Here is a 27,346-nt window from a genome sequence, read left to right on the forward strand (position 1 = left end):
AAAGTTCAATGCAGCATAAATAGTCTCCGTTTTCTGTGTACACTTCTCTGTATCCATAGTAACATACACAAACTTCTTCTGAATTTTCAACTTATGTTATCAACAAAACACACATCTATCAAGATGACTGCAAAATTTCATCCAAATATTTCAAAATGAGGTTAAATGTTTGAAGAAATCATAAAAAATGCATGGAAAATCATGAATTCACTTCCATCAACTTCTCAAACCAGTGCCATGAAGCCTGACATAGGATTTCACAGCTCTACAATTGTATCCGGCTCAAACACCCCACATAGCATGACATAGTAATGTAACACTGTAATGTAGTATGTCACAATGTTAACACATCAATGTCACCAGTTTAAACTACCACATACATGTAACACACCACCAGTTTGAACCACTGATTCAGCATTCAAGCATCCCATAACAGTTAACAGATCACACATAAATCACCAAGGTCACATATCCACCGCTGTCACCAGTTCAAACCACTGACGTAAAGCGTCACATAACACGTGAGGCAGAGAGTTAATGTCTCGCAGGATGATGTAGAATGGAAAAGGGAAATAATCCATGTAAGGCTTGATTTCTGGCAACTGAAAAACAAATCATCATTATGTCAATGAAAGCACATAGAAAATAATATAAAACACTCTCTGAATCTCATGCAACAATTTCCGCATAACTACCTGGTTTAAACTCTTAAATACTGGGACCTTGATATCCAATATGGAGTCCTAAAGGAAATAAATATAACCATTTTTCAGATTTACACAACTGAGTAAAACCAAAGTAGTTCACTGTTGAATATTTAAATTAAGATTACACAATAATTATTCCATCTTTAAATATATTTAATAGGTACTAGTTATCTGCAGCGCTGTCCACTCATTTATAACAAAGTTTATATCCACATCGTATGTGTACGATGCACTCACCTTGTTCTGTGGATTATCTATGACAACATAAGGTTTATATCCACCATGTATTTGTACGATGTACTCACCTTGTTCTGTGGATTATCTTTGACCACATTAGGTTTATATCCACCTCGTATGTGTACGATGCTTTCACCTTGTTCTGTGGATTATCTTTGACAACATGTATGTGTACGATGTACTCACCTTGTTCTGTGGATTATCTTTGACAACATAAGGTTTATATCCACCTCGTATGTGTACGATGTACTCACCTTGTTCTGTGGATTATCTTTGACAACATAAGGTTTATATCCACCATGTATTTGTACGATGTACTCACCTTGTTCTGTGGATTATCTATGACAACATAAAATTATATCCAACATGTATTTGTACGATGTACTCACCTTGTTCTGTGGATTATCTATGACAACATAAGATTTATATCCAACATGTATTTGTACGATGTACTCACCTTGTTCTGTGGATTATCTATGACAACATAAGGTTTATATCCACCTGGTATTTGTACGATGTACTCACCTTGTTCTGTGGATTATCTTTGACAACATAAGGTTTATATCCACATCGTATATGTACGATGTACTCACCTTGTTCTGTGGATTATCTTTGACAACATAAGGTTTATATCCACCATGTATTTGTAGGATGTACTCACCTTGTTCTGTGGATTATCTATGACAACATAAGGTTTATATCCACCATGTATTTGTAGGATGTACTCACCTTGTTCTGTGGATTATCTATGACAACATAAGGTTTATATCCACCTCGTATATGTACGATGTACTCACCTTATTCTGTGGATTATCTATGACAACATAAGGTTTATATCCACCTGGTATTTGTACGATGTACTCACCTTGTACTGTGGATTATCTTTGACAACATAAGGTTTATATTCACCTCGTATATGTACGATGTACTCACCTTGTACTGTGGATTATCTATGACAACATAAGGTTTATATCCACCATGTATTTGTACGATGTACTCACCTTGTTCTGTGGATTATCTATGACAACATAAGGTTTATATCCACCATGTATTTGTACAATGTACTCACCTTGTTCTGTGGATTATCTTTGACAACATAAGGTTTATATCCACCATGTATTTGTACAATGTACTCACCTTGTTCTGTGGATTATCTATGACAACATAAAGTTTATATCCACCATGTATTTGTACAATGTACTCACCTTGTTCTGTGGATTATCTTTGACAACATAAGGTTTATATCCACCATGTATTTGTACGATGTACTCACCTTGTACTGTGGATTATCTATGACAACATAAGGTTTATATCCACCATGTATTTGTACGATGTACTCACCTTGTTCTGTGGATTATCTTTGACAACATAAGGTTTATATCCACCATGTATTTGTACGATGTACTCACATTGTACTGTGGATTATCTTTGACAACATAAGGTTTATATCCACCTGGTATTTGTACGATGTACTCACCTTGTTCTGTGGATTATCTTTGACAACATAAGGTTTATATCCACCTGGTATTTGTACGATGTACTCACATTGTACTGTGGATTATCTTTGACAACATAAGGTTTATATCCACCATGTATGTGTACGATGTACTCACCTTGTACTGTGGATTATCTATGACAACATAAGGTTTATATCCACCATGTATTTGTACGATGTACTCACCTTGTTCTGTGGATTATCTATGACAACATAAGGTTTATATCCACCATGTATTTGTACGATGTACTCACCTTGTTCTGTGGATTATCTATGACAACATAAAGTTTATATCCACCTGGTATTTGTACAATGTACTCACCTTGTACTGTGGATTATCTATGACAACATAAGGTTTATATCCACCATGTATTTGTACGATGTACTCACCTTGTACTGTGGATTATCTATGACAACATAAGGTTTATATCCACCATGTATTTGTACGATATACTCACCTTGTACTGTGGATTATCTATGACAACATAAGGTTTATATCCACCATGTATTTGTACGATGTACTCACCTTGTACTGTGGATTATCTTTGACAACATAAGGTTTATATCCACCATGTATTTGTACGATGTACTCACCTTGTACTGTGGATTATCTATGACAACATAAGGTTTATATCCACCATGTATTTGTACGATGTACTCACCTTGTACTGTGGATTATCTATGACAACATAAGGTTTATATCCACCATGTATGTGTACCATGTACTCACCTTGTTCTGTGGATTATCTATGACAACATAAGGTTTATATCCACCTTGTATTTGTACGATGTACTCACCTTGTTCTGTGGATTATCTTTGACAACATAAGGTTTATATCCACCATGTATTTGTACGATGTACTCACCATGTTCTGTGGATTATCTATGACAACATAAGGTTTATATCCACCATGTATTTGTAGGATGTACTCACCTTGTTCTGTGGATTATCTATGACAACATAAGGTTTATATCCACCATGTATTTGTAGGATGTACTCACCTTGTTCTGTGGATTATCTATGACAACATAAGGTTTATATCCACCTCGTATATGTACGATGTACTCACCTTATTCTGTGGATTATCTATGACAACATAAGGTTTATATCCACCTGGTATTTGTACGATGTACTCACCTTGTACTGTGGATTATCTTTGACAACATAAGGTTTATATTCACCTCGTATATGTACGATGTACTCACCTTGTACTGTGGATTATCTATGACAACATAAGGTTTATATCCACCATGTATTTGTACGATGTACTCACCTTGTTCTGTGGATTATCTATGACAACATAAGGTTTATATCCACCATGTATTTGTACGATGTACTCACCTTGTTCTGTGGATTATCTATGACAACATAAGGTTTATATCCACCATGTATTTGTACAATGTACTCACCTTGTTCTGTGGATTATCTTTGACAACATAAGGTTTATATCCACCATGTATTTGTACAATGTATTCACCTTGTTCTGTGGATTATCTATGACAACATAAAGTTTATATCCACCATGTATTTGTACAATGTACTCACCTTGTTCTGTGGATTATCTTTGACAACATAAGGTTTATATCCACCATGTATTTGTACGATGTACTCACCTTGTACTGTGGATTATCTATGACAACATAAGGTTTATATCCACCATGTATTTGTACGATGTACTCACCTTGTTCTGTGGATTATCTTTGACAACATAAGGTTTATATCCACCATGTATTTGTACGATGTACTAACATTGTACTGTGGATTATCTTTGACAACATAAGGTTTATATCCACCTGGTATTTGTACGATGTACTCACCTTGTTCTGTGGATTATCTTTGACAACATAAGGTTTATATCCACCTGGTATTTGTACGATGTACTCACATTGTACTGTGGATTATCTTTGACAACATAAGGTTTATATCCACCATGTATGTGTACGATGTACTCACCTTGTACTGTGGATTATCTATGACAACATAAGGTTTATATCCACCATGTATTTGTACGATGTACTCACCTTGTTCTGTGGATTATCTATGACAACATAAGGTTTATATCCACCTGGTATTTGTACGATGTACTCACCTTGTACTGTGGATTATCTATGACAACATAAGGTTTATATCCACCATGTATTTGTACGATGTACTCACCTTGTTCTGTGGATTATCTTTGACAACATAAGGTTTATATCCACCTGGTATTTGTACAATGTACTCACATTGTACTGTGGATTATCTTTGACAACATAAGGTTTATATCCACCATGTATGTGTACGATGTACTCACCTTGTACTGTGGATTATCTATGACAACATAAGGTTTATATCCACCATGTATTTGTACGATGTACTCACCTTGTTCTGTGGATTATCTATGACAACATAAGGTTTATATCCACCATGTATTTGTACGATGTACTCACCTTGTTCTGTGGATTATCTATGACAACATAAAGTTTATATCCACCTGGTATTTGTACAATGTACTCACCTTGTACTGTGGATTATCTATGACAACATAAGGTTTATATCCACCATGTATTTGTACGATGTACTCACCTTGTACTGTGGAATATCTATGACAACATAAGGTTTATATCCACCATGTATTTGTACGATGTACTCACCTTGTACTGTGGATTATCTATGACAACATAAGGTTTATATCCACCATGTATTTGTACGATGTACTCACCTTGTTCTGTGGATTATCTATGACAACATAAGGTTTATATCCACCTTGTATTTGTACGATGTACTCACCTTGTTCTGTGGATTATCTTTGACAACATAAGGTTTATATCCACCATGTATGTGTACGATGTACTCACCTTGTTCTGTGGATTATCTATGACAACATAAGGTTTATATCCACCTTGTATTTGTACGATGTACTCACCTTGTTCTGTGGATTATCTTTGACAACATAAGGTTTATATCCACCATGTATTTGTACGATGTACTCACCATGTTCTGTGGATTATCTATGACAACATAAGGTTTATATCCACCATGTATTTGTACGATGTACTCACCTTGTTCTGTGGATTATCTATGACAACATAAGGTTTATATCCACCTGGTATTTGTACGATGTACTCACCTTGTTCTGTGGATTATCTATGACAACATAAGGTTTATATCCACCTGGTATTTGTAGGATGTACTCACCTTGTTCTGTGGATCATCTATGACAACATAAGGTTTATATCCACCTGGTATTTGTACAATGTACTCACCTTATTCTGCAGATTATCTATGACAACAAACACCAGAAACACGTTGGCCTCCCTCGCCTGTCGGACGGCCGACTTCACTGTCTCCATTCCCTCGCTAAACAAGCCACGCCCATCTGACACAATCAACAACAGCTGTGAGGTCTCTGGATTTCCCATCATGCATCGCTGCTTTGAGCGAGCATCCATCATGATTGAAGTAGCTTTCTTCAAAAGCTAGAAACAAACAAAGTGTTTACTTTTATCTATGTCCCAAAGCACAGATATATTAAGTAGCGACTACAATCTAAGTAAAATAATTAATTTGATATCTGTGAGTGACCATGATTTTAAGGTGTAATATCCCTCTGCTATTAATTTTACCATATCTTTTAAAAAAAAAATTCATATTGATTTTCATGAAAGTCAATATCAATAGATTCAGATGAAACAAAGTTGAAGTGATGAAGCGCTGCTAGATTTTTTGATAATTTATAATGTGTCTAATCATGTTATGAAGAAAACTAGACATTGTGAATAGAAAAAGTAAAATTTTACCATCGCAGCGTAAAATTTAAAATATTAAATGTATATGAAAATAATATGTAGTTATATACATTGCCAATTCATATTAGAAAACATAATGAAGAGGTGCTTTTTAGTTCAGAATAGCACTTTGTTGCATAGGTTTGTAACAAAAATTGCTTCAATTAGCAAGAGTTATCTTTCTTTATCATAGCCTATTGAAGGTTTTACATACATATTTCACATACAGTACTTGATAAATTGCCACAGTTTCTAATTAATCAGAATTGTTTTCTGTTTTTAAATTTGTATAAGATAATAGTTCATGTGAATGGATCCATATGTTTTAGAAATGCTAAAAATGTAAACCAGTCGTGAGAGCATTTTGTTATTTATAACACTGAAAGGGGATCAAATGAATGATCTTCCAGTAATTGGTATGATCTCAATATAGGGATATATTATCTTGAATAAAATGGAATATCATTATTTGTTTAATTTTGTTGTCCCATATCTGCTCCCACAGATAAGAAAACCCATATTCAATTTAAAAAATTTAAAATGTTATGTTTCAAACGATGATAATTAAGTCAAGAGTTTTCAATTGTCTTGGTCACGTTTTTCACAATTATAATTCATTCACCTTTGTGAACGAGCTATAAATGGGGAGAGAGAGCAGAATTTCATCCAAAATTCTCTGGCCTAAAACATCAAACACGTACTGTTCATGTACTGAACTAGTACATAAAATTTAGTAATATTTCTAAAAAAAAAAATTAATCCATTGGGGGAGGGGAAGGGGTATACATGTAGACACTGCCTCATTAAAATGTTGATAAAAATAATTCGCTTCTTACATTTTTTTGGTGAAAGTTTTCTTAAATTTTTTTCACTTGCCAAAAGTTTGGGTTTAGTTCGTTTGGTTCAAATTTCCTTTTCTTTTTTTTTTTTTATAATTGAATATTAATTAAATGTCGCCTTCCAACATAGATTGGGGTACAGCACTGCTTCCCTTATTGCTAAATGCCTTAATAATTGTGAGTTAACAGAAACAAAGTGAGATTATTTTCTACAGAAGTTATCTCTCTTATCAGAGGGATTTTCCACCTTAAACGTTATCATACGGGCTTATTAATCATGGCTTATACAATGCAAAATCCCAATAGACTTTCTATTTTGGGATGTGTATTGAAACCTAAAGCGGTAGAGAGGGCGTTTCAAAACAGATAATCTGGACATTTTTCACAATAGTGGACGAACGTAATTTGAGCACAAAGGTATTTATTATTATCGAAATATCAAGTGAAAAGTGATGGAAGCAAAAACTCGAGACAGACTATAGCTACTTAATTAAACGTTTGAATACTTAATTCGTTATGGAATTCAATGTATCGGCGTAACGGAAAACGACACAATAATGGTTCAAAATACACAGTATATGAAAGATATCACAAACCATATACAATGTGTTTTTTTTCTGGTATTCTTCTTAAAAAGACTCTGCAAAAGTCTCTGCAACATTTATTCGAAGATTATCTTTTTAACCAAAAAATTAAAACCGAGTCATTAAAAACTGTTTCTCCCGTAGATTTCAAGGCAGCAAACTTTCTTTTCAAAGTTCAAAATCTCCAGCAACACTCATTTTCAGTAGACACACTCTTCAAATTTGTTTCAATATATGCATTTTATATATGACTGGTATGAAATACACTACTTAGTTAGGGTTTTTAAACATTCGGGGATCAAATTATGTAGATTCTCAAGACTAATATTGTTTGCGTACAGAATTTTACGGAATTTGGCGATGTTCTGGTAAAATAATGTCGTTTTCGTGACGACCTTTATTTGCGATATCTAACTTCCTCTCCCGGGAATCATAATCACACATACGTCACGTGCAGCTGACTGAGCGCTGTTTATCCCGCCATTTTCTTTCTCCATCGTCCTCTTCACAGGACAGTTCTGTGATTGGATCAAAGTGGTGCCCGGGGCCGGGGGAATAGCACATAGAGGAGGAGATCCGCCGCTGTAGGCTGCACGTGCTTGAGTACACGTGGTCGCTATTGTCGGTTGCCATGGAGGTGCGGCCCTCGTCTTCCTCCCCCAGCTGAGAGAGACACGGCTCCTTAACACAGCACACGCCCGGCTCTGAAACATAACATGAAGGAGTGAGTGAATGGCGGGAAATAAACGTGGTCTGGTACATAGCGGTACGCTAGACTCACCAAAGAAAGCATTTCATTGTTTTTAAGAATATAGGTACTGTGGTTTCATTAATATTCAATTGTATCAATTTTCGTGGATTAAGTGAAAATCACAGTTTAAAGAATACATTAATTCGTGGCCAATGCCCTATTAATATAAAATGTAAAATGTTGATAAGAATTGCACTTCAATGAACATTTAATTTCATGGATCAACTTAACAACGAAATCCATGAAAATTGGTATTCAGCGATTATTGATGAAACCCCAGTCTCTGAATCTACTCACCCGTGACCATGATCTTACAATGCGGGGTCACCTTTCTGACGTTTTTTATCCTCTGATCTCCCCCGGAATGTCGTCTGCCAACAAAGATAAAAATACTGAACCTGATCAAAGTTTAATTTTGTTTATGCACCAATTTCTTTGATTTTGACAGCTAATCGAGCACTTCTGCTCCAAATTTTATATAAATTCTTCTCTTATGATAAGGTTAATATTTCAAAATGTCACACAACTCGGTGAAACATAATTTGAAGAAAAAATATATCAAATCAATATACAATATACTTGTGCAAAAGAAACAGACCTGAATTTTTCCTCTTTTGAATTTTTCCCCTGTTTCTCCTCCTTCTTCTTTTTCCTCTCTTCCGACGAACGTCTTTGTTTTTCGCCTTTATTGGACAACTTCCGACGAGGGACGTCATCGCTGACTTCCGGTGGAGAAATCCGAATTGCTTCTTCTGTAACAGTTGTGGAGACCATTTTTCCTTGTCTGGCCGCTTGAACACTGTCTCTTCTATGGACACTTTTCTGACGATGTCTTTTCCCGCGTTGTAGCTGTCGTCTGCTAGGTAGGCGGAGATCAGGCGGGAACTTCTCGATTCGCTGTCGCCATCTTTACCATCGCGTTCTTCAGTTGACGTTCTTCTGTTTCGGCTTGTAATGGATACCTTTTTAATTGCTGAAGATTCTGCAAGTTTAATGGGTAAAATTGTATAAATAAATCAAGGAAACAAGAGAGAGAGAGAGAGAGAGAGAGAGAGAGAGAGAGAGAGAGAGAGAGAGAGAGAGAGAGAGAGAAACAGAAACAGGGGGAGACTTTCGGGTCAACAGAACGTTAAAGCTGACATGGATTCATAAAGCATTTGGTCGCCATATTATTAAATAATTTTGATCGCCCTCAGCTGCCACTAGGGTACATATATCAGCCGAGAAAGTTACGGTCGGTTGCTTAATTTTTAAATAACAGAACTACACGTTGTAGAAATATGTTTGCAAAAACGAATAAAGGAAACTAAAATCAATAAAACAATACTGTATCGGACACATGGATCGTTCATACAGAGTGCACAACGTCTGCATCTCATTGTAAACGAAACCGCACTTCATCCATACAGTAGATAAGTACTAGTAAATCCAAGAAAGTAACAACGTGTTTTTATAAGTTTCCAGAAAACACCCCTTTTTCCAAAGTCCATGCTGACACTGCATGATCTCGTACAGTGCGTGGTTTGAGCATTGCAATGTTATAATGGTTCAACACAGGAACACGTTCTGCAATGAGCACTGTGCCGGATAACTATGCCAGTACAAGGTGGCATTTTTGCACCCGCTAAAGATGCAGTTTCGGAAAAAAATCCATGTATACCAAATGATAGACCATTGTCTAGAGAGTATATAACCACTTTTGTTTTTAGTGTGTTTCACCTGACAGGTGAGATATTTACCTTTAAAAATTAATATCCCATCGGAAAATGATAATTCCCATGTATTTTTCCTATATGATATTAAGTTTTCCTATCGGATTTTATCAAATCCAATCGGAATTGAAATTCCTATAGGAAGTTCTTGTATTCCAATAGGAAATTTCAAATTACCTTTACAGTGTATGAATATTGTTTTTCCTATAAGAAAATTTATTTTCCTATAGGAATTTATTTTTGAAAGGTAAATATCTCACCTGACAGGTGAGATACAATTATAACAAAGGTAGTTTTTAACTCTTTAAGAAATGGTCTATCATATGGCATGTTTGAATTTTTCGATAGATGCTGCTTAAGCGGGTGCAAAAATGCCACCTTGGCACTGGCATAATTATCCGGCACAGTGTTAATAATAGAGGGTTTTGAAATGTGTCTACCTGGATATCAGTCTGTTTTATTTCGTCTTTCATTAGATATTCCTTACCAGTATGGTGGTTGGATATCAGTCTGTTTTATTTCGTCTTTCATTAGATATTCCTTACCAGTATGGTGGTTGGATATCAGTCTGTTTTATTTCGTCTTTCATTAGATATTCCTTACCAGTATGGTGGTTGGATATCAGTCTGTTTTATTTCGTCTTTCATTAGATATTCCTTACCAGTATGGTGGTTGGATATCAGTCTGTTTTATTTCGTCTTTCATTAGATATTCCTTACCAGTATGGTGGTATTCATATCAAAATCTTCTTGTTTGTATATTATATATACAATAAAATATGTTCAAACCAAACCAAAATCTTCTTGTTCAAAACGCGTTTCTACAAAACTTTCCGTCCGATGTATCGTGTTTATGTGATTGAAATGACTGAATTCCGTGAAACATGAAAAATGCTCTCGGTCTTATATAGGGGGTGTGTTGTAATGAGCAGAACAATAGAAATCGATAACAAATATGGCGGTAGTCAGAGACAAACGGAAAATGATATGTATTTATGAATTCATGGCAGCTTTAATTGCTAAGAATAGAACACCCGCTATACTCTTTTAAAGATCGTGTTTACTTCGTGTTATTCAATTATCCAAAAATGCAAACTTGTTACTTATGAAAAAGTTAGGAAAGACTTACTCTTTGTGCATCCGGTGTTTTCAGACTAAAATACAAAATGTGCTGGTTAAAAAAAAAACCATTCATCAGGAACACAAAGTGATATATAGCATTCATCTTAGTTTGCTAAAATTGGTAAAAATAATAAGTAACTTAGAAAATACCCACCATGAAACAGTTGAACATTTCTGTGACGTCAAGTAGTGAGTATTCTTTGTCATCCTGTATATCAGTAGTCAGCGATATCTAGTGAAAACATTACAAACATACTGATGATTACAAAACATTACAGACATAATGATGATTACATTACAGACATACTGATGATTACAAAACATTACATACAAAATGATGATTACAAAACATTACAAACATACTGATGATACAAAACATTACAGACATAATGATGATTACATTACAGACATACTGGTGATTACAAAACATTACAGACATATTGATGATTACAAAACATTACAGACATACTGATGATTACAAAACATTACAGACATAATGATGATTACAAAACATTAAAGACATACTGTTGATTACAAAACATTACAGACATACTGTTGATTACAAAACATTACCGACATATTGTTGATTACAAAACATTAAAGACATACTGTTGATTACAAAACATTACAGACATACTGTTGATTACAAAACATTACAGACATACTGTTGATTACAAAACATTACAGACATACTGATGATTACAGAAAATAACAGACATAACAGACATTCTGATGATAACAATAAATAACACACATACTGATGATTACAAAACATTACCGACATACTGATGATTACAAAACATTACCGACATACTGATGATTACAAAACATTAAAGACATACTGATGATCACAAAACATTAAAGACATACTGATGATCACAAAACATTAAAGCCATACTGATAATTACAAAACATTACAGACATACTGCTGATTACAAAACATTACAGACATACTGATGATTACAAAACATTACAAGTTGATGATCAGAAAAAAACACAGACATACTGATGATCACAAAATATCACAGACATACTGATGATTACAATGCATTACAGACATACTGTTGATTACACAACATTACAGACATAATGATGATTACAGAAAATAACAGACATAATGATGATTACAGAAAATAACATACATACTAATGATTACAATACATTACAGACATACTGTTGATTACACAACATTACAGACATTACTGATGATTACAAAACATTACCAACATACTGATGATTGCAAAACATTACCGACATACTGATGATTACAAAAAATAACAAACATACTGATGATTACAAAACATTACCGATATACTGATGATCAAAAAACATTAAAGACATACTGATGATCACAAAACATTAAAGACATTCTGATGATCACAAAACATTAAAGACATACTGATAATTACAAACCATTACAGACATACTGATGATTACAAAACATTACAAGTTGATGATAAAAAAACAACACAGACATACTGATGATCACAAAACATTACAGACTTACTGATGATTACAAAACATTACATACCTATTGATAAACAGAAAACATTTCAACCAAACTGATGATCAGATAGCATTAATCATAGGTAATCACAGATTACTAAGCTCACCGAGACGAGGTTCAACTGATATTGTAACATAAGAAATGAAATGACATCAAGATATTATATTGTATCATATAATATGGTACGGTATTCTATCGTGTTACACATTATTGTATTTAATCACATAATACAATATCATGATACAAAATAGTATCATATAATACAATATAATTTAACATTATACCTCACAATATTGATATTACATTGTATAATATAGTCTGATATTTATAAAATAGTGTTGTGTTGTGGATGTACTATGCCTAAAAGTAGTCAGGGTTTGATACATAGTGCACTCTCCTCCGGCTCGTGCACTATGTATCAAACCCTGACTACTATTTAGGCATAGTACATGCACAACACATCACCATTGTTATTATTATGCTGACTGTTGAATATACTGACGTGCTTTGCTATAAGTAGCTGTGACGTTCGAGTGTTGACCAGTCCCTAAAAATAATCACCGGAAAAGCAAGCGTTTGGGTTTTTTTTCTTCAAGTTAATCAATTGATTTGATTGTTTATTTAATCAACAAGTTGTTGTACAATAAAAAGTCAACAAAGGTTTATGTTCTTTTAAAGAGATGAGAGACGTTTGGCCTTACCGAGAAAACTCGAAATGTTTAGCAGACGAAATCTCCTTGATTTTTTTTTTGTACATTCCTTATCAAGCGTCATTTAAAAAAGCGTTTTTGTTATTCTCATATAGAATTTCTTTGAAAAATGTTCAATCAATTTGTTCAAAAGTTTATGAGAAACTTTAACTTTAAAATTACCGTCAATAATGAAGTGTTTTTGGAAAAATGAATAATTTTAACTGCTTGATGTCAGTCTTATATATCTACGTTTTATCAGCAAATTACCGCAAAATACAATTACGGCTAAGTTAGCGTAGCGGTAACGCGTTGGAAATTCAAGCTGGAATGATTTTAGCATCATAAGTTAGAATCACGCTGTCGGCGCTTGAACGATTTTCGTGGAATATATTTGCCGTGTTCTATTTCGGCATAGTATGCTTACGCTATACAAATCTTTTGATACTATGCGAAAATAGATGAGTATTGAATAAATAGGGACAAACTGACAGAAGTCATAATAATGTTTTATAAATCATTACATTGTATCGTATGATATTATAATTGGACACAGTACTGTATGGTATCGTATGATACAATATTATGTGATACAATGATATCCTGGTATATATATATATATATATATATATATATATATATATATATATATATATATATATATATATATATATATATATATATATATATATATATATATATATATATAAACATTATAAAATATGCTATCATATGACACAATTTTATAGTTTACAATATCATATAATACAATATCATGATATACCTACAATAATATATCATCTAATACAATATCAAGCAATACAATCTCTTATCATATGAAACAATATAATACACTTTCATATCACAAGATACAAACACACTGCCGTGTTTAATCCTAAGTTATGAGTCACGTGGTTATCTGTACAGACGGTGAGTACTTATTGCTTAAATCAGATATTATTCACTTTTGAATGAATATCACATATCGTCAGTACTTTCAGTAGTTTGATTTTGTAGAATGATGCATTTCAATGGAAATTACATGATTGGCTAAGAAGAGGAGATTGGTTTTGAGGATTGTTTTGTGTGATTTTCTGTGATTTTTTCTCCACTGTTTGATGACAGGTTGTTGAACTAGTTTTCACTGCAGACTGTGTGTGTACAAAATGCTTACTTTCAAATCGTTTATTTCTTAAGCCATAATTATGTGTCATATTCTTATAGTGAAAATTTACACATAATATCAAAACAGTTCGATCCACAGGCGCCTGACGTTAAAAATACTTCTATAAGTACTAAGATTTTCCGCGGTACTATAATGATAACTACATTACAGGGGATAATCGTATTGATAGAAATACATTCAACGTTCCCGCCCCTGTATCCCATCATAAAACTGTGACATCATAAAACTATATTTAGTAACTGTAGGACAACTGGATTCGAGTGGGACTCTTTACGATGATCGACCAAACTACATGTATATTAACATGAACGAACACATTGCTCTAACTTTCTTACACATTATTAGGGAAAGGTAGTTCAAGTATAAATTGTGTTTTAAATTAAACGCAAGAGAAAATGGTGATCTAATACCCAAGGTAAAACTCTTCTCTTGTTAAAAATATGTTTATAATTGTAAATCATAAATGAAATATAAAACATTGTGTAAATTTTTTTCGCTCGAGCGTTGTTTTTGTTTACATGTTTGTTATTGTGGTAGGAGTTTTATTCATACCTTGTTTTTTCTGCATGAACATGTTATTTATGAACAGTTTATCTTGATCATCACAAGTCAAGCACTATGATAAGCGTCAAATTAAAAAAAATTCTAGGCTTTAAAACTATAAAATTATAAAATTTTTGTTTGATCGAAAGACAGTATGTCTCTGTAAGGTCCTAGGCAGATACTAAGGCAGTATATCTCTGTAAGGTCCTAGACAGTTACTAAGGCTGTATGTCTCTGTAAGTTCCTAGGAAGTTACTAAGGCAGTATGTCTCTGTAAGGTCCTAGGCAGATACTAAGGCTGTATGTCTCTGTAAGGTCCTAGGCAGTTACTAAGGCTGTATGTCTCTGTAAGGTCATAGGAACTTACTAAGGCTGTATGTCTCTGTATGTTTCTAGGAAGTTACTAAGGCAGTATGTCTCTGTAAGGTCCTAGGAAGTTACTAAGGCAGTATGTCTCTGTAAGGCCCTAGGCAGTTACTAAGGCTGCATGTCTCTGTACGGCCCTAGGCAGACACTAAGGCTGTATGTCTCTGTAAGGTCCTAGGCTGTTACTAAGGTTGTATGTCTCTGTAAGGTCCTAGGCAGTTACTAAGGTTGTATGTCTCTGTTAGGCCCTAGGCGGTTACTATGGCTGTATGTCTCTGTAAGGCTGCCCAAAGTTAATTCTACGTTTAGCGTCACCTTCAATATACCAAACCTAAGAGGGAGGGCGATAAAATTGAAACAAACAACATTTCTAGGGACTTACGTTCTTTTGTCCCAGCAGGAGGGCGTTGAGGGTCACTTTCTGATTCTCCAGCTGACAGTTGAATGACCTTGAGAGTACGCCGTAGACTCGAGCCGTACCATCGGTCACGGAGACCCGACGAGGAACTATAGAAGAAAAGATTATGCAAACCGATAGAGGGGATTTCCATTATAATATTTTTTTTTAATCATTTTGTTTTATCAAAATGATTTTTCTTTAAACAATTCATTTTCTTTCAACATTGGAGTAAATGTGTAAAACTTCACAATAATGGCAAACAGAATAAATAATACATAATTTTTATATATATTCGAAGCATAGTATAAGAGTCTTCTGATTAAAAAAAATCAGTTACGAAATGGAATACCATATTGTAATTCAATGATGAATAGTTTTGATCGAACATTTTCTCAAAAGTTTCACAGTTTGTTTGATAAAACGAACAAAAACACTAACTTTTTCTTTGTTTGCTATTTTCATCAAATACGAGGGTTGTTCGGAAATTATTGAGACATTTACTCTTATTTCCTTTGGGAAAAAGATAAATCCTTGAAATTTCACCAAAACGTACACCAGGATAGAGTTTTTCAATGTAAAAAAATTATTGTCCATAGCATGATTGGATCATTCCTGGTAAGCTGACCAAATTGCCATCGCCCAGTGACCCGGCGCAACCGCAAACTTACCGCAACGTCATTTTGACGCTTCTTATTGATCCAATGTTTTAAAAACCTAACAAACGAAGGGAAATTAGAATTAATTCTTCATTTCTCATCTTTTGTTTACATTTCAAGATGTCAACATTCGCATATTCCCCCCATTCTTGATTTTGTGGGATAAAAACGGGTCATTTCTAACTGAAAGTCAAATTACTGTGAAATGTCTCCTACAGTGATTCTGTGTACATATTTTAGAACTGTTTACATCAGTTAGTGTGTAAAAAGTACTTGATATTTAGTCATTTTGACTGAATTCTAGTTAAAAAATTAGTGAAAAAAGACGATAAACTAAAGTTCTTTATCCCTTGCCATCGTATAGATTTTGTTAAAGCAGTTGGGTGGTATTAAAAGGTCTTTTTCCGAAATTTCCATCAATTTGATGTTTATTCGCTGCGCCGCCTTGACGTCAAAATTTCTATATACTGTCGTTTTCAAATTCTTATTGCTTGGTAAATATGTTTGTACCATATCCGTATTTCAACTCACACACTCGTGAAAGTTGATCAAAAGTTAGTCACAATTAATAGCAAAATGAACATATATAATCTGATTTCTTTTAGTTTAAGCTGTAAGTTTGCGGACACTTAGATAGACGATGTTTTAGTTTTCTTATTCTCCGAGTTTATGCTTGCGCCGGGTACCGCGACCACCGATTTGTTAATCTACCGTTGTATAAAAAATATTAAACATTTTTTAAATATTACTTTCTTTAATTATTTGCTAAGGTTTCTTCAATGTTCATGCCAACTTTCACCATAATTCGTCACTTAGAAATGGAAATATCTGTGTTGTCTCAATAATTTCCGAACAACCCTCGTAAATTCTACACTACTTTTACCGCTAGTGTTTATCAAACATTTAAATATGTTTTGAATATCTTAAAACATGATTATGTTACACGCATGCCCAAGCTTGATCGTCACCTTGCTGAGTAATATCCAAATCGTCCCAGTCAATTTCCGGATCCATGATGACTTTCTTCGGCCCGCACGATTTACCCTTCTTGTTTATCATGACCCCTATTTCCACCATTATAACAGGCTTGTCCAGGATGAAGTCCACTAGCTGTGGACAGTCCCGGGGGTTAAGGAGGACCGCGGACAGGTGGATGACGTAAACTTGTCGGGGGTTGTCGTCTGACGTCACAGATAACTCACTCCGACGCTTGAAGCGAGAAGTCTTTTTGACCTGATATAGAGGCAAACAATTTTATATTCAAAAACAAATTAATTTGATTCTCATTTGATATTTTTAAAGACATTTTCTTCGTAAGATAAAGGCAAAATATTTTTAGAGAAACAAGAATATAAAGAGTTTAAAACCATGAGATAGGATACTGTGGAATCATTAGAATTCGTGGTGGCTCAAATTTCGTGGTATTCGTGGGTAGCCCTCTCCTACAAATTTACATCCTCAACAAAAACAAATTTAAGAAGAGATGTTAGCGTAACTAAAACAGGAAACCTACACATCCACGAAATTACATCCCGTAGAATAAGCAAAAAACCATCACTCCACAAAATTTGGCCCCCACGAAATTAAATGATTCCACAGTAAATGCGTTTTGAATCTATTTAATATGACGCTACTAGTAGCTACATAAATTAGATAGTTTTCTGTTTACAAAATGTCAAAGAATGACATACATATAACAGCATTTTCATGATTTCACTTCCTCCAGTGCTTAGGCCATGTTTTAAAATAAATTAAAAGCATACAACTTTGTTTGGTTTGTTACGTGACTGTACATCTAGAGCCTAAAAAGCAAACCGTTCAAGGTTCGAGCCCCGTCCGGGGCAGACCTTCGTTGTCAAAACAGAGTGTGACAATTTGTAAATGGAACTCGTCAATCTTACCGCTGAAATCCTAAGGAGAATATCCTTATGTCAGTACTAGTAAGCACGATATCAACTCCAAATCCTGCATGCTTAAAACTATGAGACAAAGATATATCATTTGTTTATGTAGACCGGAGCGGATCAAAAACCCTTGACTTATGAAACTGCATGGTTTGTTAATTGCCATCTAGTGACTATTGACCTCCTGGCAGGGGTGGAGGGGATAACTTATTTGAGTTTTAATTTAAGACGAACTATGTCAACCTGGTGTCTGTTCACTGTATCGTCTCCTTCCTGGCCTCCATCCTTAACGACAGTTCTTGTTTCCATGACAACTGGCGAAACAGTGGCTAAAAAAGAAAACACCGATTTTTAAAAAAATGTAACTTAAATTAACTAATATGATATATGTTTTATGCAAGTGTATATGTCAAGTCAGCAATTATGATGGTATAATACTGCAATGTGGTTCTGCCAAAGTTTCTCAATGCCCTGGTTCCCATTGCTGTCTTTGATAGTCAGTGTGAATGGTATATGATTTATGTGTCAATGTCAGTAAAAAGATTAACCAGGCTCACAAGAAAGAGGGACTCACCAAAATATATACAGTGAGAGTCTATGTCAGAAGTGCGCAGGTCTCCGTATATAGTCAGAAGTAAACACACATAACTATTGTACAAGTAAGTTACCCACCACAACAAGAAGTGTTAATCTCTCCAAAAACCAAGCAGTTACAAATATTGTACGAGAGAGGTACCCCACAATAAAATTTAAATGTACAGAAAATAAATTTGTTTTCGGTTTTTATATAAATTGCATTTATAGGTTTGATGTAAGCTGGCTTCAAACCCAGTATCTCTTGTTTAGTGCACTGTGATTCTTTTCACTGATCCAACCAATTCTGTATCTTCGTAACGTGGTATATTATTTTATTTTGATGTGGCAATTTTGCTGACTTAGGGATTTAAAAATATATTTAGGATTCTTTTTTTCTGCCTAGTGGTAACTCGGTTTAAGGGTAATTTATACTTATGCATCGAGTTTAATTTATCATTCGACAAGTTAGCTACGACTGATTAATCTGCATTTCAAAATTAAGTTTGCGTATATAACGCAGTTCTTATCAGTTTGAAGTTTTTTATTTGTTTGATTGGAATAAGAAATGATTTATGTTCGGCTGAGCGATTAAGAAAGATTAAGAAAGTGTACAATTTTTTACTTAAGTCTAAGATTGTTTCATGATCCTGGAGCCTGGTCTCTACGTAGACTAGTGAACGCAATCAAGAAAGGTACCCGCAATAACAGAAAAGAAGTGCTCGTGTCTCTTAGAAAACAATACACGTAGTAAACACAAATATTTAACCAGATACAACTACATTTTCCAGTGTCTTTGTCAGTGATAACACTACGAATCCATTTTGTAATTTCTGAAAATTACATAAATATACAAGTAAAATGGAATCATTTTTTTAATTTTACTAGGTGATCAATTACGGTCGGGCGTTATCAAATCTACCATAAAGTCCTTTGATCACCAACGGCCGTATTTGATCACCTCATAATACTCAAATATCAGTAGGAAAGACACACACTGAACAAGATATAAACACATCATCTATGTACAACTAATGCCCATGTCTATATGTACCTAGTTGTAAGCATAAAGACACTGAACAAAAGAGGTACTCGCCGTAACATGTACAAGAGGCACCCATGTCTCCATGTACCAAACAAAACCTGTCAGTATTATCATACAGCAGGATGTGAAATCTTAGAGTTATCGCGGACATTGAAGTATTTATATTAACACATAGCTTACGTCATACCTGCTAGAAACATCATGTATACCCTACATTATTCATTAAATTTAACAAGGTGTGATAAGCACGATTTCTTCTGTTTAAAGTGGCTCGATAATTTGACGCCCAGTGCCACATAACGAAGAAGATGGGTGGATAAGGCGTGTAAAATGCCCATACACAGTCGCACAAGCTACTGAAAAATCAAAATATCAATAAATCTTATATTTCTTTATAAAAATCATTTAAACAATATATATTCAACATATAATTGATTTTTAATCTATTAATATGTTTAATACTTGGAATATGTTGACTCAAAAGGGCGTATACGTATTAAAACCTACAATTAGTGTAATTTTTTAAAACTTCAAGGCATTTTCTTTTATAGAGTGGGTCTAAATAAGGCCTAATGGAAACAAACCGATTTCAATCGATAAAAACGTGGAGAGATGACCCACTATATATTAAAAATAGCATTTTGTACCCAAACAATTCAACGTTTTGAAAAAATAATACAAGTCCGTAAATTCGTGGCCAAAGTCACACATAATATTTAAACAGGTTATTTTGTTGTGTCTGAAATGGCTCAGTGGTTAGTGTACCTGACATAAGCTTACATTATAAATATAGAATATAGGGTATTTATGTTATGGGTTCGATATCACTCAAGTTTCTGGCAAATTCTTTTTTTTTTCTTATCTTTTGTTGGATGTATTAAAAACTGAATATAGTTAGAAATTGTGCTTTTGCAAACTCGTATTCTAATATATTTTTAAATAGATTTCATTGGGAAAATTATCGAAATTGTATTTTACGACTAAACCGAATGGGCATTTGCGCCATCCTATCCCCCCATCTTCTTTACAATGCCAGTATTGGTTTGAATTTTAGGTTGTGCACGTATGTTTTAAGGGGAGCGTTGCATTCTGCAAGAAAATGTCTGAATTTTGTTCTGCAACAACAGATTTGCCTTGAACTTTCATCACTGACATTTCATTCATTGACACTTCACCTTATTTCCGATAATTCCACGATATGACATTTTTCCCGTATATGAATGAATAGTTTTGCAAAATTCAGAGTATGGACCTTGAAAAAAGTCTCACAATGGTTCTATCCCAGCATCTTTCATTTAAAAAACAAACTTATTCTCGATGGGATGTGCACGGTACACAAATCAATCAATGGATTCTCTACCGACCAGTGATGACTATGTATACTCTAAGGTTGTTGTACAATGTAGCGGTGATTGTCCTTGGGTTTACCAGCAGAATGCTTAGTGTCAAGTCAGTAACCAAGAGGTCCCTGCCTGACTTGTCGTTTTATCAAAGTAGGGAACTTTTTCTACGTTGTTTTATTCCACCCTGCTGACAGGGTCTCGCATTACGCTGGATATTAAAGCTGAAGACTAATTGTAAAAGCCAGTCTATCATATTTCTCTTTCATTGCCGCTATATCACTACAACTGTAGGCGTCTATCTTTATTGTTACAGTTCAAAGTATTTCGCTGTGGACCTACATCTAACATCTCTGTGTTAATCCATTGGACAACAAATGTTACGCACTTTTTCAAAGCCAGGAGAATACTAGCTTAAAATACACAGGTTAATGCATCATTAAAAACATAAAATGAACACAAAGCAAGAACTAGATTCACAAAATCTAAGACCACGAAAGAAATAATACACGTCGGCCATGTGTTTGAGGTGTGCAACCCGTTTAACATTTTTGAGTTGTGTTCAGCATAGCTCAGATAAAGATTTGAGTATTGAGCTTTTACTTGATTTACCTGCTGTGTGTCCCTGTAACGAAGAAATTTGACCCGGGTTAAAAATTGACCCGGTAGTCACTTTTCAACGATGAATATTGATACCAAAGGTTTTGAATAAAGACCCTGATCCGTTAAAAATTGACCCGCATCGTGGAAATTCAATCATGAAACCGGTTCAAAATTCAACAGCAAAATGCACATATTAAATTATTGCTATTTATTACTTAAAGTCAACATTTTAGCTTTCTTCATATTTATTCTTTAGATTTACATGTTTTAACAGTTGGACGAAGAAATTAAATATTTCAATGGATTTTTTTTCCGAATAAACATATTAACCTTTCATATATTTTTTACTTATTTCATTCATAGTGAACTTTTTTTTATATTTTCTGTTTTGTGTGATATCTATATTCAAAAAATGTTTTAATAGAAATACATGTATTTGTTTACAGTACAACACCGTTATACCGAACACGATCGTAATTGCCGTTTATAGTGAAGTGATTTTCATTTCCTGTGACTGTTTTACATGTTGTAAACAATTTCTTTAATTAAAAAAATCTATTTACGTCAAATAAATCTTTAACGTTTAAATTTCTGACTTAATCTAGTTTTCAAAATAAATTGTTTTGTTTTAACAAGAAAAAAGAATAGTTTTCCAAACTAGAAGTGATAAAAATTTGTTTGTGGAATGCTAAGATAAATCTTTTACCACTTTACAAGAATTAAAAGCACATATATATTCTATAAAATGTTGGTAGCTTTTTTATTCTTCGTAGTCATCTGTATTACTTTGATTTGTTCTTAAACATATTCTAGAGATAACGTTTCTCTATGAAGTAAATGATGTATGACTAATGCTGTATGACTAATGCTGTATGACTAATGCTGTATGACTAATGCTGTATGAATAATGCTGGATTTGGTATAAATAATCTCGGAATCCATACCACTTTGGAAGCTATAAATTTTGATTAGACGTCAATTATATTTATTCCAAAATTTATTTCCTTTTCCAATAATAGCATTTCTTTGTATATATGATCTTTTGTATTCCTTACAAAGTTGAATATAAGTCAATTGATTTGCTTTATACTGTGTCTTCGGGTGGATTTGAAAGAATAGAAGCAACAATTTTTGGTGATAAACGTGATGACTTCGATTTTTCAATTGTCAACTTTCCTTACATATGTAGCAATATACCTTCATCGCCTGCTTATGATAATAGTTTAACATCGCCTGCTTATGGAGTTTTTGTCTCTTAATTAATTAGATACGCAAGGACATGCTCTTCGTATGAACAGTTCCTAAGGCAAGACAAGCTACTGACAAACAAGTTGATAAAAGAGGAATATAAACAGTCTCGATTGAAGTCACCTTTTTGTAACCTCTATGGTCGATACAACGACTTTGTAAGCAAATACAATCTTCCACTGGGTCACATGCTGACTGACGGTTTTCATACTTTTTATACGTTAGATCACATAATTATCTTCGGACTTCTCCGTTTTCCCCCGATTACAACAAATAGAACACAGCGGGTGTGACTGGTCAGCAGAGGATGCTCACTTCTCCATGGCACCTGAACCTATCTCTAATTTTTTTTAGAGGTTCATGTTTACTCTGCTCCTGCTTTGTAAATTTCCTTTGGACTTTTAATTTTGAACACTGTTCATTATCACCACATGCCATTTTAGAATTATATTAGCATTATTATTTTAGCATAACATTGTAAGTTTGAGATAACATATGTGTTTATTACTGCTTTTTCCCTAAAGTCAATTTTCTCTTTTCCCATGAGTTTGATATATTTGATATTATCAATTATGACTTTCCAGTTGTTTCCTAAACAAAGTTTTTTTAGTATGTCATACTTATATTCTTAGTGTTTAGCTAGTTCATTTGTCACGTTGATATTCTCAATTTGTTATTACACGAATTCTTTTAACGGGCCTAGTAGTATAAATTAGATTTATTAATGTTTAGTTTTAAACTGGATACATTTGGAAACTTATCAATTATTATAACTTCATTCATCTTTACATGTAACAGATTCCATATCTCTAAATGGATTTGTAGAATCCGATGCATGTTGTATCAGTTTTATTTCATTATTGTTACCTTTTTTTACCTCTGAACATCTTATACGAAGCTAGATTTAGAGCTAGTACATGTATTTCAACTGTTAAAATAAATAGTAGAGCTGCGATAGAGCATCCTTGTCGTATGCCTCTGGTCTTATTACATGTTTTTGAAATGAAATCATTATTCTTTCCTCTTAGGATTGTTGTATTATATTCATATCCATTTAATTGAATTGGAATTTTGTTCAAAATTTAAAGCTTTTGGTACTTTAATCATACAAATCTCTTCCACTGATTTCCACTTAAACGATTTTTCAGTATCTAAAAAAAAGAAATAAAAGAATTTTATTTTCATTTTGTTCTTCACAATAATGAAAAACGTTCCGTATTAACCCAACGTATTTACCTTTAATTGATCGTTTATTTATGAGTTTAGAAATTTTTGTTTTAAGTCTTTTGGCTTGAAAAGAACCTATAATCTTATAGACCACTGTTTATTTTTATTACCTAATCAAAGAGATTTTGTTGTTTTATTATATATTAAATATTTGCGTCTATTTTGAACTGCCGGTCAATAGACTGCGATCTATTAGACCACCGGTCAATAGACTTCGATCTGTTGGACCGCCGATCAATATATAGACTGCGATCTATTGGACCGCCGGTCAATAGACTGCGATCTATTGGACCGGCAACGTATTTCAGAACGTGGGTATGTCAATGTTACATCCTTTCGATAGTTCTCATGGAATGTACATTCCTTTACATACAAACGCTGTTTTAGTACTGGTGAAACCAAATTCAATGTTATCAAAATGGAGTATCAAATAATCAATAGTTTTAAAGCCTCATATAAGGTAAAAGACTACATGTATTTAAAATCTAATGGGTTGAAGATTCACCCTTCTTTGTGTAAACTAATATTAAATTGAGATGTTGTAATGCATGCAACAGGTTTGTGCATTTTAAAAGATGGAAAAAAAATCTTAGTATATTGCATAATGGCTCGAAAACCATTTTCAAAGGAATTGGGTAATAAAACAATTATTTAACGCTTGAACAGTCAATACACCAGAATTTTTTCCCTTGGTGCAGGGAACAGCTCAGCATGATCTATTGCCCTCGGCCGTTGGCCTCGGGCAATAGATCATACTGAGCTGTTCCCTGCACCTCGGGAAAAATATTCTGGTCTATTGACTGCTAAAGCATTAAATAATTGTATAATGTCACCGGGTTCACAGGTGTGTGACTGTCAGTCAATATATCGGGTCTCAATAGCTCAGTGGTTAGAGCGCTGGCGCGGTACGCCAGAGGCCCTGGGTTCGAGTCCCGGTTGAGACCTGAGTTTTCACCACCTGTGAAATTTGATTCCCACCGTGGGCGCCATTTGTAACCCAGGCAGTAGACAGAACACCACTGAGGGGTCATACAATGTATTTATTCAATATATACGAAAAACCTGAAACACACAACCTTGACTCATTTGACAGTTATCTCAGAATACGGTACAATAATTTGGATAAAGATTATTTAATATATAGCATGGAATTGTTAAATTATAAACATAGTAATAAATTACACAAGAATTACCAGACACCGGCAGCTAATCGCAGACAAAGCTTGCGCTTAATCTTCATGCATACAGGTCTGTCCCCTCTCAAGGCAAGACAAAGTGTGCGCGGGCCTGGTTAGTTAGGCGTTAGAAGTTATAAATAGAATGTTGTCAGACAGGTCAGAAAAATAAACAATTACACGTGGACAATCTCACCTGGAGATGTAAATAAAACACACACACATGCACACAGAGACAATTACGTTTACAAATAGACAAACATTATATATTAATTTCTTATACACTGGTTACAAATGCATTGACCAACTTATGTGATGTTAGTGTTCTCCTGGCTTGAAAAAAATGCGTAAAATTTACTAATTTCATCACAGCGAGGCGAGATGTACGTCCATACTCTATACAGCAAAGTACTCTGAACTGTTCAGAGGTCTGTGCAGTGATGAAAGAGAAATATGGCGGACAACGCCTATTTACGAGCTTTAAGGTCAGACGACACGTTCCTCGAGAATCTTTTTTGTATCTCCTCGTAATAAAGAGTTCCAATAAAAAATATTAATTTTATAATTATTTTAAAAATGATTAAAATTTAATGGGTCTAGATGGCCGAGTGGTTAGAACCGTGGCCGCTCACTGCCAGAAGCGTATTGGTTCTAGAGGTCGTGAGTTCAAATCCAAGATAGAGTTCCACCAAAGTGAATTTTGCTGTGCTGTATATGTATTTATTTTTATATCAGCAATTCAAGTGTATTATCAAGAAGATTTTACAGGAAATTGCATACTCTAGTATTTTGCAGAAATGCCTGGTAAGGTACCCTAATTTTTTGCAAGAAAGCTTGTCAAAATAGTAATAAACCATTAACAAATTCCTGGAAAAAGTTATATAAAATTGAGGAACGTGTCGTCTGACCTTAATGACTGTTGTTAGTGGCTGCTTACTTCAGCATGGTTATAATGCCTAACAATGAATTAAAAGTGAACTTTTCATAATTTTGGTTTCATCATTAATTCTGGGTGATGCACTTGCATAGATCAGCCAATCTCCAGAAATGGTTCCAATTATGATATAATGTTGTCGCCAGCATTCATCACAAAATTATTATTTGCCGTTTAATGTATTTGGCTGATACTTTTCTCAGGAGATATCTACAGTAAAAATTACAAATTTTGATACCAAACAATATGCATTTGAAGTGTCAAAAAATGTCAAATTATTTCAATAAAAAATCGGTTTGTGTATTTTTCAGCATGTCGCACGTGAATATTTCAATTTTACTACAATACTAAATAGCATTACGGTGATGAAAGAGACAATTAAAACTCATTTTTTATTTCAGCATCACTTAGCCTGTTTTGTCAGTAAACACCTGTTGATAACAATCCTTTCTTTCTTTTTCCCCCCTGATTTATATATTGTCGGTGAAACAGTCCTGATTTCCGTAACACATGTTTGACTTAAAAGTAAGCGATGATATTAAAAACAATATTTATTGATATTATAGTAATTGAATGTCATAGGCATATTAAAAGAAAAATATATACAATTTACAGTCGAAAATCTATGTGTTTTTTTAATCATCGATTATAAAATTGAAAGTTGAGTTTGACGCATTTCAAGGCCTGACTTCCGTAACGCCATTTTCAACTAAATTCATGGCTTTCGAAAAAATTA

General features: G+C 33.9%; 2 protein-coding genes and 1 non-coding gene across 4 annotated transcripts in view; 2 read left to right on the top strand and 1 right to left on the bottom strand.

Annotated features, from left to right (window-relative positions):
- The window catches only part of LOC117680609 (E3 ubiquitin-protein ligase TRIM71), a 235,721-nt gene that overhangs the window by 56,959 nt on the left and 151,416 nt on the right, over nt 1–27,346 (top strand). The gene's annotated exons all lie outside the window — the stretch shown is intronic.
- On the bottom strand, nt 6,318–25,797 carry LOC105333296 (uncharacterized). Its single transcript, XM_066072595.1, has 9 exons — nt 25,695–25,797; nt 18,709–18,794; nt 17,530–17,794; nt 15,888–16,012; nt 11,369–11,446; nt 11,222–11,246; nt 8,980–9,363; nt 8,679–8,752; nt 6,318–8,334 (listed from the first exon to the last, which is right to left on the bottom strand). Exons 2-8 carry the CDS (start codon nt 18,772–18,774, stop codon nt 8,724–8,726), a joined length of 972 nt encoding a protein of 323 aa, XP_065928667.1. The 5' UTR covers nt 18,775–18,794; nt 25,695–25,797; the 3' UTR covers nt 6,318–8,334; nt 8,679–8,723.
- On the top strand, nt 25,373–25,445 carry Trnat-ggu (transfer RNA threonine (anticodon GGU)). Its single transcript has one exon. It is a non-coding gene; the product is annotated as a tRNA-Thr (tRNA).

This window comes from Magallana gigas, chromosome 9 (assembly GCF_963853765.1).
Source record: "Magallana gigas chromosome 9, xbMagGiga1.1, whole genome shotgun sequence".
Classification (NCBI taxonomy): Eukaryota; Metazoa; Mollusca; class Bivalvia; order Ostreida; family Ostreidae; genus Magallana; species Magallana gigas.

Bases quoted from the DNA above. Each gene is read 5' to 3' on its own strand.
- LOC105333296 (XM_066072595.1), bottom strand. From the start codon at position 18,774: ATGGAAACAAGAACTGTCGTTAAGGATGGAGGCCAGGAAGGAGACGAT. The intron at 17,795-18,708 runs GTTGACATAGTT...CCTCTATATCAG, and splicing joins ATACAGTGAACAGACACCAG to GTCAAAAAGACTTCTCGCTT. The intron at 11,447-15,887 runs GTAAGTCCCTAG...TGTTTTCACTAG, and splicing joins TCCTGCTGGGACAAAAGAAC to ATATCGCTGACTACTGATAT.